Source organism: Anser cygnoides, chromosome 1 (assembly GCF_040182565.1).
Source record: "Anser cygnoides isolate HZ-2024a breed goose chromosome 1, Taihu_goose_T2T_genome, whole genome shotgun sequence".
Lineage (NCBI taxonomy): Eukaryota > Metazoa > Chordata > Aves > Anseriformes > Anatidae > Anser > Anser cygnoides.
The window spans coordinates 143,736,299-143,750,337 of NC_089873.1; the positions used below are offsets into that span (position 1 = coordinate 143,736,299).

The 14,039-nt window shown below is 38.6% G+C and overlaps 1 protein-coding gene across 2 annotated transcripts; it reads right to left on the reverse strand.

Moving 5' to 3' along the window:
* Positions 1 to 1,429: 1,429 nt before the first annotated feature.
* Positions 1,430 to 12,699, reverse strand: MFSD9 (major facilitator superfamily domain containing 9). Of its 2 annotated transcripts, none has more exons than XM_013190254.3 (6): positions 12,188 to 12,699; positions 9,267 to 9,354; positions 7,847 to 7,890; positions 6,441 to 6,570; positions 4,967 to 5,176; positions 1,430 to 4,451 (listed from the first exon to the last, which is right to left on the reverse strand). In XM_013190254.3, the coding sequence occupies exons 1-6, from the start codon at positions 12,272 to 12,274 to the stop codon at positions 3,661 to 3,663; spliced, it is 1,350 nt and encodes a 449-aa protein (XP_013045708.2). In that variant the 5' UTR covers positions 12,275 to 12,699; the 3' UTR covers positions 1,430 to 3,660. The 2 variants fall into 2 exon arrangements, with proteins under 2 accessions (XP_013045708.2, XP_013045709.1); XM_013190255.3 differs by lacking the exon at positions 12,188 to 12,699 and adding an exon at positions 8,775 to 8,855 and having other exon boundaries at positions 9,267 to 9,352.
* Between the last annotated feature and the right edge of the window lie 1,340 nt (positions 12,700 to 14,039).

Consider the following 14,039-nt stretch of genomic DNA (forward strand, 5'->3'; position numbering starts at 1 on the left):
ATTTAGCTTCTTTTCTAAGTTGGCCTCAGAGATTTTCAAGACTTCCCTTTAAAACAAGCTCCATTAACTATTTCATTTTTATGAGAAAAAGGTCTGAAAATAAATTTATTTTGAGTGGAGGTCAAAGTCCAGGCCATAATAAACTTCCTTACAAGATTCATGATGATCTCTTTGTGAGTCTTCAAAATTATAGCAACAATGGCACAGTTTCAGTTTCCAAATCCCAAAGTGCCAAGCTATAAAGCATCACTTACCCAGGTATACTCCACAGCACCCATAACTGAAGGGGGGAGAAGGGGGAAGTGGCAGTGCTTGAACATATCCACGGTGGTTGCAATCTGTTTTACTTCAGTGAAATTAAGAAGTGCTTGAAGTGACCAGCAAGCCAATAGACAAGCAAAACTTGTCCTGGTCTGTAGCTGCATTATCTGGTCCTCAGGAAACATGTTCTCAGAAAATGAGAATGGTACAGACCTCTGTGGTGGGTCTGTGCTGAGTAAATTCAGAGTAAAAAGATCACACACACACACACACACAAAACAACCAAAAAACAAAACGGAAAAAAATAAATATGCAGAACTGATAGATTTATAAAATATCTGTTGGAATGTATAGAGCATAAACGAACAAGGAATAAATCCTACATTTATTTAATCATTTAAAAGCAACAAAACGAGTACCTATCATACGCTACCAGTTGTTTTACAGAAGAAATACTGCACAGTATATGCAGTTTCTTTAGCATTAGCTGATCATAAAGGTCTATGTTAAAAAAGTGAAAATTTCAAAAGAAAAAAAAACTGCCTACAAGCCCAAGAATACTAACCCAAAGCAAAAAAAAAATTCTCACTTTGCAGTCATTTGCACGTTGAAACTTTTTTTTCCACTTTCGTCCATGTTTAGATCTGTTTTGGTATCTTCAGATGCCACAACTGGATTAAAGAAACTGCTGAGTAATTCAGTAAAGCCCAGTAGAACGTAGTTAAAAATAGCTGCAACTGCTCCTCCTTCAGCTTAAAAGGGGGAATCACATCTCCTTCTCTCCTTGGACATCGTTTACTCATCACTTGCTGCTTACATGGCCATAGCAACATGAGGGATGCAAACATGGTCTCCACACACTAGGAACGGTAGCTTTAAGCATTACCATCCAACTGGTAAGTTTTTTTTTTTTTTCCATTTCTTTCTTCTTTTTCATTCACTGTCAGGCCACTTGGTTGGCTCCTTTGCCTTTTACATGTAAAGTAGACAGACTCAAATGATTATTTTAAGGAACAGCTAGTCCACAAAGAAAAAAAAATTTGCACTTCTTTAACATTAACTTGACCATTTCTTTTTCATGCTATAGTTTCAGCAGAGGAAGAGAGGAAAAAACACAGTGACAAAATGACAAAAGTGGAACATAATTTCATTTTATTACTATTTCTTAAAAAAAAAAAAAGAAAAAAGTACAACTTTTCTGTAACTGAGGCTTTTCAAGAAGAAGTGTTTGTATGGCACTTCTGAAATCATTTTGGCCTACTAGTAAAAAAAAAAATTCCTTCCATAACACCAGTTGTAACATCCCTGAGATCACAGCTTTCCAAAGATTTCTGAATGAAAATATTTAATTTCATTTTTATTTAGTGTATATGGAGACCTATTTTTCAAAACAATATTAATCAAAAATATTTTATCATTGTGGAAAGCACATTTTTTACTCATGTATAAAAAACAGTGAAACTGAAGCTTTTATAGGCAGAAAAGCAATATTCTGTCAGCTGTACAGTATAAACTGAATTTTATGGTGTTTACAGAATTTAGCTTTAAACAGTGCAGCAACTCTAGAAGGGTAAATATTATCTGTTACCTAGCATAACCAATAAGCATAGTAAAAATTACAAAGTATTTCAAATACATTCATTTGTTAGGTCCCATCTTCCCTCCCTTTTTTCCTTTAACCTATGCTGTACTTGCAAATCAGAAATTGCTGACTTACAGAAGAGTGGTTTTAGGTAAAAATAAATACTGAAAAATTTATTTAAGACATGGAAAGAAAGAGGATAGGAAATCGAGGGTGAGAATGTTTTGAAGCATCTATCAAGCAAGACAAGGGAAGATAACACACTTGAAAATGCCTCAAGTTCCTAGGGTAAATTAAACACAGATAATTACAATAAGTAATTTTGAGGATAGTTACTGACATCATAGCAGTAATGTAATAAGACACTTATTGTGTCAATATATACAATTAAAAACTCAGAGCTTCCTCTATATATTCTCATGGTCGTGTCACTGGAATGACTGAGGTTTCAGAAAGGACTTAAATGGCAGCAGGCACTGTAAAAGAAAATATAAAGTGCAAAACACTGAGATTCTCCTAAAGTAGCAACATATTTGCACAGATGTATTCAAGGGAATAACGTGTTTTTTTTTAAATCAAAAAATAAAAATTCTATGTAGTAGACTTTGTCCTTTCATCAAGTAATGCTAGGAAAAGCACATGGAACATTATCAGTGCAAAATACTTTTTTTGTATATGTTTCAGATTAAATATAAACAGTGGTGACTGGTAAGCAATACAGGCTCGAACAACAAATAGCACAAGAGAGCACTACAACTCTCACTGTAGCTCTGAGAGTAAGCTCTCATTACTTAAGAAGTTCAGACAAATAAGACCAAAATACAAACAAATTGACACTTTTTGTTTTGCCACTAAAATGTCACCTATGACTCCGGTAATGAGAGAGAATGCATTAATCCAAAGCCATCTTAGAATTACTGTTGGTTGCTCTGGCAGACCTTTAACAGTCATTCAAAAGACTTGAGAAGAAAATTTATTCTTAAAACGAAGGTAGAAAACCCGCACAGGAAGTATTAAAAAATAATTTACGACAAAGTTGCTCAGTAGAAGTCAGCACTAGACAGAAACTACCAGTTCAAGGTTCAATAAAGCTTAGGTTTGGTCTCAGTTTCCATCTGAACGTCCTCATGTTATTCTAAAATCGTCCAATTTAGGCTTGCTAATACACAAAGTTAACATATACCCCATTCTGTTACCTGGGAGAGACTAGAAAACAGGGGCCGGATAGCTACCCTAAGGTGTCTAATCATGCTGCACAAGTTTTGTAGACAAAGTATGCTTAACGAAATCATATGAGCAAATATCGTATTAATGAAGCTATTGTCACAGCAGACAAATGGAAGCAGGCCACAGCATAAGAAAATAAGGCTAACGAGTTATAATGTAAATTCCAATTAAATAATAAAAATTCATTTCTGATTAAATAATACAAATCAACTTCCATCTGCACCTTTTAAAGTCAGTCTAAATACTGTTTCAAATGTTAGCTACAAACAGGATTTGTGTACTTCAAGTCATCCTTTTTCCCTCCAGAAAGGTTAAAAGTCCACAAAAAAAAATCCCAGCCCATACTGTATAGTAGTATCTGTCCGTCTCAGCAGAGTTCTAGTGGTACCAGTTCAAAAATATATCAGTCCTGCAGCAGACATTTATATGTATTTGTCTCCAACTAGTTTGTTACGTGTTGTCCATGTGAACATAACATGCCCTCATAGAAGATCCCGTTACTGCTGTACAGGTCTGGTAGGTGTAAGCATCACCCCAGGTTGATTCATTACGTCTTCTGTGAGATACACCCATACAATCCAAATTTGCAGCTACTGATTTTTTAACTTAACATTTCCACTGCTACAATATTTCTGTTTGTTTACATTCATTATCAGAATAGCTACCAAAGCCAATCCAACCGCTACGCTTGGAGGTCCACAAGGACTGAACTCCTGAGCAATTCCAGAAAGGAGCGGGGCAATTATACGTCCCACTGATGTCACAGACTGTCCAACACCCAGGAGCGTACCACTGGCCTCATTCCCACCAATGGTCAGTTCAAGATCAATGATGCAAGTACGACCTATAGTAGTTGAAAAGGCTAAGAAGGTAGAAGACAAAATGACCATCCATATGCTAAGCGCTGATGCATACAGGAGAATCAACGTGCAGGTAAAAGTGCTGGAGTGCAACAGAAGTCTGTAAGTGTTGTGCTGATACAGTCTTGTTATTGGTCCAAGCAGACAACCAGCCAGGACTCCGAGCGAACTGCTATAGCTCATTAGGTATCCAGAGAACAAGGGTTTCACCCCAAATCTCTCCTCCAAGGCCAGACTAAAATTACTATGGTACAGCAGTATAGTAACAGACATCAGTAACCGCACCAAAAATATATCCCACAAGTCAGAACATGCAATTCCTTTAATCCTCTTCAGCACTGTCACAATTTGGACCCACGGAGACTGGAAAGGACTATCACTTGCCACAGTTCCATTAGTTACTGATGTCAACTGCAGGTCACAATTTGGTTTTGCTGTGATGCTGTCTGTCCTTTTCTTCCCTTGTTTTTGTTTTCTATTGCCGGTGTTTTCTTCACTCCAGGGTAGCATCCAGACAAGACCTAAATAGATCAAAAAATTAGCTGATTTTATTCAATAGCATTAATGGTAAGTTTACTGTTAGTGTAAAAAATAAATTAAAAAAAAAGACTTCAACAATCATTTCACCTTAAAAAATTACAAAGATTACCGGTATTATTCACAGTTCAGTTTTAAATATGGTGAAAGCAAGGAATGAAAACGCAAACACTGAGATGACACCCTCACAACATATTAATCTAAAGACTGAAGCCAAAATTCTGATTTCCAGTTGTCATTTTGGGCACATACAAAATTTTCATTCCAGTGTCTGACTACAAAAGCAATGTACACAATGTAATGGAGAAGCAACTTGGAAGTTAACTGTTTCAAAATTCCTGCTCTTCCACACAGGCTCAAATTGAAAGGGTACTATTAATATACAGAACATGTGTGCCATAAATAATAAAAGCCACCGTGAATTCCAGGTGTTACAAATGACAAAAATATACAAGAGTAGGGAGTGAAGGAACCCAAAATGCAACGTGACAAAACTTACCAGCATTCAGAAGGAAGATAGAAGCACAGATGAAAGACGTTTGATAAAAGCCATCTTTCAACTCTGTAAGGTAGCCACCAACAACAGGTCCCAGAATGAAGCCCACACTGGAGGCTGCATTGAACCGTCCCATTACTAAAGGGCGGTCTCTCTCAGAAACCAAATCAGAAAGCAGGGCTTTAGAGATGGAGAGCGTGTGTTTGAAAATACCTGCAACATATTATTAAAAAAATGTGTATAGCTTAAACCAAAAGATTAAAGATTCCAGATGCTATATGAAGTATCAATATTAAAAAATCTGTATGATTAGTATGTTTAATATTCCACAAACAAAAAGTTCTTCAATGCTAGAGCTATACAGTGTGTTGAGCCATGACCATCAACAAGGCTGTTCAAGGATTTGGACCTAAGAATCAAAACTATTCAGATAACTGAGTTGATGAAGTACTCCCCCAACCCTACTGGAAGAATAAGTAAATAAGCTGAGTGCTGGAGCACACTAAGAATAACATAGTCTCTAAAATAGGATATCATGGATGGGTAAAGGTGGAACGGGAATGGCTTTTCTTTTTATAAACATAGCTCAGTAACAACTTTGCTGAGTATGGAGATTTCCAGGATTGTAATGCACCATATTCATATTAGATACTGGTGAGTGGCAAAAGAAGTGCACAGAAGTGTAAGTATGCTGCAGGAATACTAACAATACAATCTTTTAAATTCCTTCACTCTGACCAGAACAATGCCATCTGTCACAGGGACAGCGCTGTTAGTATTAAAAAGTATTTGATCAATATTTAATCAATTAGCAAATTTTCTTTAAATTAAGAAACAATAGAAAGAGTTCCTAAATTGGGACCATAGAGACAAAAGTGCCCATCAGTAGAAGTGTTCATAGTAACAGCAATGTTTATTACATCAGGATATGTACAATTGATGTTCAGCTATTATAAGAATTCTGTTATGAACCTTGCTACAAACTTAGCTTATGTGCTGCAAAAACACACGCTTTTGCACATAAATATTCTACTGAAGCAGTGACCTAAAATTTCAGCCAGATTTTGTAGTATCACTTTAAAGTATGTTTTCAGCATAAAACAAAACAGAACAAAAAAATAATAATGCACAAATCATTCCATTCTGCATTGCAAGACTTCATCAGTGACCAGGTATATTAGGTACCCCTAAAGATTAACCTTACAACAGTTGCTTTCAAGGAATTGCTGCATTACTATTATTATAAAACTCAGCCACTAAAGGTGGCATAAAATTTGTGACAGTTTCAGTACACGTTTCAAATTATTTTCAGAAAAATCATGAGAATGAATTTGTAGAGGTGTTTCCATTCGCAGGGTTCAGCTGGTGCTGTTGGATGATGCTGTGTAGTTATCCACATGCCACCACTTCTCTAGTAGCAATTCTCAAGCTGAAAGTACAGAGAATGTAAATTGCAAAATGCCAAGTGCTTACTCACCTACAGGGACTCTAGAAATGGCAAACAGGTACACAGTGGTGGACATTCCAAGAATGAAGTAACCCAGTGCACTGAGAAGAATACAAGCAAGCAGGGAATACCGTCTTCCTACTATATCACTCCAGCAGCCCTACAAAAAAGAAGGAATTTAAGAACATTTTATAACATTTAACTAGGTACAATGCACAATCAGTATGTCTAAATTAAACTGAGAAAAGAATTAAAAGGACTGTCAGTGAACACTTAATAAGCTTATTACACAAGTTTCCTACGTGCTTGAAGTCTGGAAGTGACAAGCAGAGTTCTGCCCTGCCGGCAGTGCAGCTGCTGAAACTATGCTTCTATTTAATATTATGTATAAAACTTTAAAAAATATATTCTTCTTTTTAAAAATACAATCCTGCAATAAACACCCTCAAATACTATTGATGGTGGCCCTCTGAAAACATCATCACAACCAACCACAAATATTTGGTTGCAACAATGGTTGCTGTGGAGTAGACACTTGCCAAGCATCCTAAAACAAACGGTCTTAGGTAGGAGTTTGTCACCTGAGAGCGGACAAGTAGGAATTATGAGAAAGTCAAACAGTGAACTTATACGTAGTATATTTATAAATCAGCTTGTTTCCAAACAGGAAGTAGGTTTGTAAGAATGTAGGTACTGGTCTTGCAGTTCAAAGAAAATGCCACAAAATTACAGAAGTGAGTTATCCCAGGTGGCCTGCATAACAAACTCTGAAACACTTTTTCATAAGATGCTCAAAATCTGCTCTCTTGAGAGCTATGAGGTACCAGGGTAATAATATTAAAGGTGTTCCTGGTTAAATGCAGGTATCTAAGGTATTGATAGGTAAAGTGTGAATTCATGAAGTTTGGGCTTGACAAGCCTTAGAACTTTTTTTTCTGTCAGGATGTAAGAAAAAACAAGAAAAAAAAAACGCAAACAAAAACTATACAGAGCTCAAAGACACACTGCATGAGTATAGGCCATATGACAGATTACAAGACACTGCTTATGAAGCAGGGAAAGCAAGCTCTAGATAACAGGATTATGAAAAGCTGACTCATGAGACTACTTTTTTAGAAAGGCTACTGCACTGAAGAAAACTGCTTTACTAACATCAACGTTGGAGACAACCCTGTGTGACTGACACCAAATCTGAATTCTAGCTTTGGACTAAAGACTTCATTCTATTTAGAAATGTTCTGAAGGATCTAGGTATTTGCTTTAAGTGAAACAAAAAGGCAAAAAACACATGGTACCTTCAAACCAAAAATGCTTACATGAACACTATAAATATTTTCAAAATTTCAAGAAATGTTATTATTAACCTAATTCTCTTTTTTTTCCCATAAAATCCATAGAAATACCAATGTACTTTAAAAAGCAGTGTTAGAACTCACCACAAATGTGCTGGAAAATAGCTGCATTATACCATAGAGAGATCCTAGAACAAACAAGTAAAATACCAACAGGAAAAATTATTATTATTATGTTATGAAAAGTGAACAAAATCTTAGATGAGGAAACATGAGAAAGATTCTAGGAATAATTTACTGAAAGAAGAGGGAACGGAACAAACCAATGATGAAGTTTAGACTGCAAGGGAAATAGTTTCAGGAGTAAAAAAGTAAAGCAACTGCTGATCAAACTTACACAGCTATGTAATGTAGAAGGATGTTGCTTTGCATGGCGTATTAAGCAAAAGAGATCTTGGCATTTATAACTCCTTTCTCAGAATCAGGAGAGGATTTCATTACTGGAAGGCTGTAATTACTTTCCACTTGGCATTTCAACCTATTCCACACCATAGAAGCCCTGAAGAAACCACAGACCCTACTCTTTCATTTTAGAGGCTGAGTTTAGCACAGTTAGTGACAGAAGAGAAGCAGCAAAGAAAAGCACAGAGAAACATTTGCCAAATTCTTTCTTTTACAAGAATACATCTCAAAATCTATTTTTTTTAAGTTTAAATCAAAGCAGACTGTTGAAATGCAAACGTATTTTTGATAAACTGCTGCTTAAAATAATATTGCCACCTCAGAGCAGAACTAAATTATTTCACAAAAAGTGCTTTCATCCAAAATAAAAAATCAAGGTAATAAAAAAAAATTAATAACAAAACCCAAGTCAACCACACATGGCAATGAAGAATATCACACTTGTATCATAGCAAACCATAAACAGTATCACAATATATAAATAAGAACCTCAGAACCATGGAACTTCATCTTACCAGTTAATTTGTAAGATACAACTCCAAAATTTCAGAATTTACTCGTTAATATTACTTAAAGATGATAAATATTTTTTTTGCCAAAAGGCACTTACAAGGAATTTAATCAAATGGGAAGCAATCAAGAGCACTGGAAAGCTTGGGAGAACCAGCTGTAGAAGTACTGTTTGGAAAGCCTGCAAATAACAATAAAAATAAAAGCTACAGCTCTGGATCCCAGAATTGCTGAGCTGTGAATTCTTGGATGCTGGAAAAGCACCTGTATTATTATTATTATTATTATTATATGTACAGTATATGTATTATTATTATTATAATACCAAGTATTATTGCAAGACTTCCTTCTTCTTGCCAATAATGCACTTTCCCAGGCAAATGCTTTAGGCTACTGACAGGATGTGAGGTTGGACGGGTCTCTGGATCTAACGCAGCATGGTTTTCCTTACATTTTTATTTGGAATTTGTCATTACTTTTTATCATGCTACTAGCAAGGAAGAATTACGCTTCAATGTCCAATTTGCAGGAAAGCATATTCCAGTTCATATTATCTTATTCTTTGGTAAATCAGTTGACTACTGCAACTCACCTATTATTCCAGCAACTGTAGGACTTGCTCCTAGAGATTTGATATGAAGGTTCATTAAAGGAACAACCATACTCACACCAAACAAATCCTGAAAAGAAGGCAGGAAAAGTTTTAGGAACTGATCACTTCTACGAAGATGGTAGCAACCTGGCTTAACAACAGTCAGTCAGTAATTCAAAAGTTTTAAATGATTTCTGCATCAGTACAAGATTAAAAGAAAAGTCTTCATGGCTAATGTGGTATGTTGTAACCTCTGCAGCATACCCTGTATGTACAGAATTATAAACACAGAAGGTGAAAGATAAAGGATTGCCTCACAAAGTCGTGAAAACTACAAAAACATCAGTACATTCCCCCCTGCAGATGCAAACATTCTGAAGATACATATATAAACATTACATCTGAATATATATTAAGGGAATACTTGCCTGTTTAACAAAAAAGTACTTGGCGCTAGTAGTTTAAATTCAAAGTGGTCTGTCATTTCAGTCGCCTAAATACTTTTTACTTGCGCAGAGGGAGTGTATTTAGAAAATCTACAGTACTTTAACTCTGAACCAGGATGGGGCAGAAGCTAAGGTAGATCTGAGCCTACCCACATACTGTCTTTCTGTATAACTGAAGAAGTATAAAGGCAGAAACATGAAAAAAACACATAGAGCAAAGCATAAGTAGAAAACTTCTTGTAAGAGGAGGGCAAAGAACATTGCCCATCCTGAACAGTACAAGGATTTCCTACTCAGTCCTTTTGACTTTTTATCTTTTGTTAAGCTAACCACATTAACCCAGTAGTTCTTTCACTATACGCTGCTGGTACAAGTCTTTTATCAGAGCTGAAGCTTACAAAGGAGAGCTACTGAAGCAAGATCACCTTTTATCACTGACTGCTGAAGCTGAAGTAGACTAGTTGTTCATAGGATGCCCACAGTCAGAATAACTGCAACAACGCATGCCACTGAGTAAATTCAAACAGTCTAAGTCTCTTATGATGATTGAAAATAAGACTTAGAAAGTTAAAATGGCCCACATGACTTACAAACATCATCAGTAAAACAGTAACAGGGCTCAAAAAGCTATTCCAAGCACTGGTTTATAGAATCATAGAAAAACAGAATAATCCCCTTGGAAGGGACCTCAGGAGGTTTCTAGTCCAGTCCCCAGCAGAGCCAGCTCTGAAGTCAGACCTGGTAACTCAAGGCTTTAACTAGTCATGCCTTGAAAACTTGAGGTTCTGACTGCGTACAGGACCTGTGTCCCTCTTACTCTTGCCATGCACTACAACGTGGAGTCCTGCTCCATCTTCTTGTATCTCCTTGCTGACACAGGAAAGGCTGCTGCCAGGTTCCTCCTCAGCCTCTTCTCACGGTGCAAGTGCTCCACCTCTCCAGCCACCCTGGTGGCCCAGGAAGCTCCCTCCGACCTGGACACAGTATTTCAGATGCATTCTCACAAGTGCTGAGTGAACTAACATCACTTCTTTGTTCACACAGCCCAGGATGCTGTTGACTGCCTGTCTACCAGGGCACACTACTAGCTTATATTCAGCTCACTCCCCACCAGGGCCTTATCAGAAGAGCTACTCCCCTGTCTGTATATTTGGAAGGGGTTGTTTCCTGCCAAGAACAAGACTTAGCAGTTGTCCTCATTCTGTTTCATAAGGCTACTGTCAGCTCATCCATCCAACCCACCTAGTTCCCCCCTGGACGGCACCCCTGCCTTAAACTGCACCCCCTACTTAGATGTCATCTGCAAACACGAAGAGACTGCAGTCTGCCACCTTGCTGAGGTCAGGGATAAAGATGTTAAAGAGTCTGGGTCTCAGAATGCATCTTGGCAGTATTCGACTTGTCACAGGCACGCAGGTCGGGCAAGACCCATTGACCGCTATTCTTTAATAGGTGGTTATTTTGTCATTTCGCTTATAATTTCTCATGTCAAATGACAACATTGCATTTGCTTGGTTACAGGAAACTTGCATAACAGGTAACAGCTCTTTATTATACTTCACCACACTGTACACCATTAAAATTACACTCATTTTTTTGCTTGGTTGCAGTGTGTACTCAAAGCTTCATGTCAGCAAGGTATTACTGAGAAGGTATTAAGAAGCAGCACGTGTTATAATGCACTTTTGTTTGGAATATTAGTTCCAGGACTAAAACCAGGTAGATTGTTTCTACTGCCTGGGCTAAAGGTAAATAACAGAGTATAGCTACATTTCACGGTGCAAATTTGTACCAATGTTGTATTCATTTTCCATGTTACCCCCTTTAATTTTAAATTAAATTGTCCTGTTTCCCAAGGCTTGTAAACTACAGAAAGCAAATCTGTTTTTCCACTGTGACTTTTCTTTAAAAAACAGATGGTTTTTGAGTTCATAATAAGCACTAGTAGTTCAAGGAAGCAAAGAACTGTTTTGATATACGTACAACAAGACTAAATTTTAATGGTGATACGCTATTCTGTTGCATTCGCTGGATGCAACCCATACCAAGCCAGGCCATATGACTGATCACAGCGGAGAAACATCCCAGCTGCTGCAGACCGCTGCTTCAGCAAGCGTTCACACTCCAGAAAGCAGCTAAGCCATGCACCTTGAACGTGGCGACCTCGTCTGCAGCGCAAGGGGGGCACCCAACACCAGCTCAGGCCCTGCCGCAGGCTCGGTGGGAGCACCGGGGGCTTTGACCGGGTGCCCGAGGAAAGAGAAAGGGAGACAGAAAACCAATTTCTGATTAACCTCAGGCTTTGCAGCGCCTCCCAAGCACCTGAAGGACCCTAACGGAGAAGCGCCCTCTGCCACCACCAGCACCGCCCCTCCGGCGGCAGACCCGGCAGAGGGCCCCAGAGCCGCGGGGCGGGGAGGGCTTCATTTCCCCTCGCCCGGCGCAGCCACCCGCTGCCCCACGGCCGCCGCTTACCAGGAAGCCCACCGCGTAAAGGCACCGCACGAAGCGGGCGGACGCCGCCGGGCCAGCCGCGGCTCCCCGGCCTCCATCTTCCTCCATGGGGCCGGCGGCTGCCCGGCGCCCCGCAGCGGCCGCGATGGGCGTGCGCAGTGCCGCCGGGGCGGCCGCAAAATGGCGGCGCGGAGGGGGCAGTCAGGGCAGTCCTCTGAGTGCCGTCGTGTAAACCTCGGCGGTTTTTTATTTCTTATTTTAGCGAGGGTATTTGTGTTTCCTCTCCTCCAAGCGAGGAATCAGGGTTCCTTCAGTTTTTGGAGGTTTTTGGAGTCCCGGCCTTCCTCTCGTCACCTGCAGGAATTTGCCCTTTCTGCCTCTCTCTGCGTGTTTGTAGAGAGTTTCGCAACGTGTCAGTGTCACCCCAGGAAAGTAGAAACGCCTTGATAGGGAGGGGGAGAGGAGGAGATATTTCTTTGGAGATGATTTTTAATTTCTGCCTTTGGAGGCAGAAGTATGCCCCAGCAGCATGGTGATGGTCCCCGGCACAGTCCTGCTGGCCGCTGTAGGAAGACAGCTTTTAAACTTGTTTGCCTCGGGTTCTGCGTCCCCCACGGGGAAGTGTCCCTGTTCTACTACCACTGCTGGTGTTTGGCTCTCACAGGGTTAAATCTGCTTGCTTCACGTGTTTCTGATGGCAAAGTGCTTTCCTGCCATGCTACATGCAAAACTGGCTGGAGGTTGTAGTGCAGCCAAGGGAGGTGGTCATCCTAGTTTCTTTTTAGGGTGTCTCTAGTTGTGCTGCATTTCTCCTAAAGTCAGAGATACATAAAATTCTGGACCAGTATCCTATTTTAGAAGTATTTTCATCCAAAGAAGTAAAACAACATTCTTAAATCTCTGAGAAGCATAGATGGAAGTGATTATCACATGCAAAATATTGTTATATTGGAGGCGGCAGAGATTGTTTGTATAGCTGCTGATCTACAAAAAGGGCACAGTTTTAAATGTTAAAAAAATAAATAAAGAATACTGATTTATGAAACAGGACATCTTAAAATTTGTTTTTCATTAGTAGTAAGAACAAAAAAGTTCATAAAAGTTTGAGAATGTCAGTTATTATTTAATTAATGGGATAACTTCACCTCTGTCTTCATGCTTAAAGAAGAAATAAATACCACAGGGCTGAGGGTCTTCAACAGAGTTAGTTCACGAAACAGGAGAAGGGAATGTCATTTTTCTCGTGATTCTGAAGAACTAAGCTACCAAAAAAAAAAAAAAAAAAGCTGGAAGGCAAGAAATATTCTTAAATATGCAGCTTATTTATAAGATACCAAAAAGGATAGCCTAGTGTATGCATAGGGACAAAGATGCTATCAGTATCTCAAATAACTCGGTTGTTTAATATCCCAGTGGCAGTAATATTTTATAGTTGGCTTAACCAGTGCTCTCTATTAATTTAGCTCTCTAAGGCTATTCATTTACTTTGAATAACAAGGCCTCTCAGAATAATGATTCTTTTAAAATTTTGGATGTAGCATTGATGGGGATCACGGTTACATACAGTTGCTCTGAAGTGAAACAAAATGATTAGAGGATATTGAAATATTAGAATATCATAGGAATTGACACTACACTGTGTCTGCTCAATATTTCACTAATTTTGGTCATTTTAACTTTGATAGAAGAAATGGAAAAAGCCTGAAGGCTTTTTAAGGAAAAATATTAAAGAGGTGGATGATTACAAGATGTTGCAAGGATTTAGATAATATTCCTGGGTTATAAGACAGATCATGTCTTGTCCTAACACCAAGCCCAACTGAAAATTTTGAGATTCTGTCTAAATGTCAGTCTCTGCTACAAGTCTCAGAAG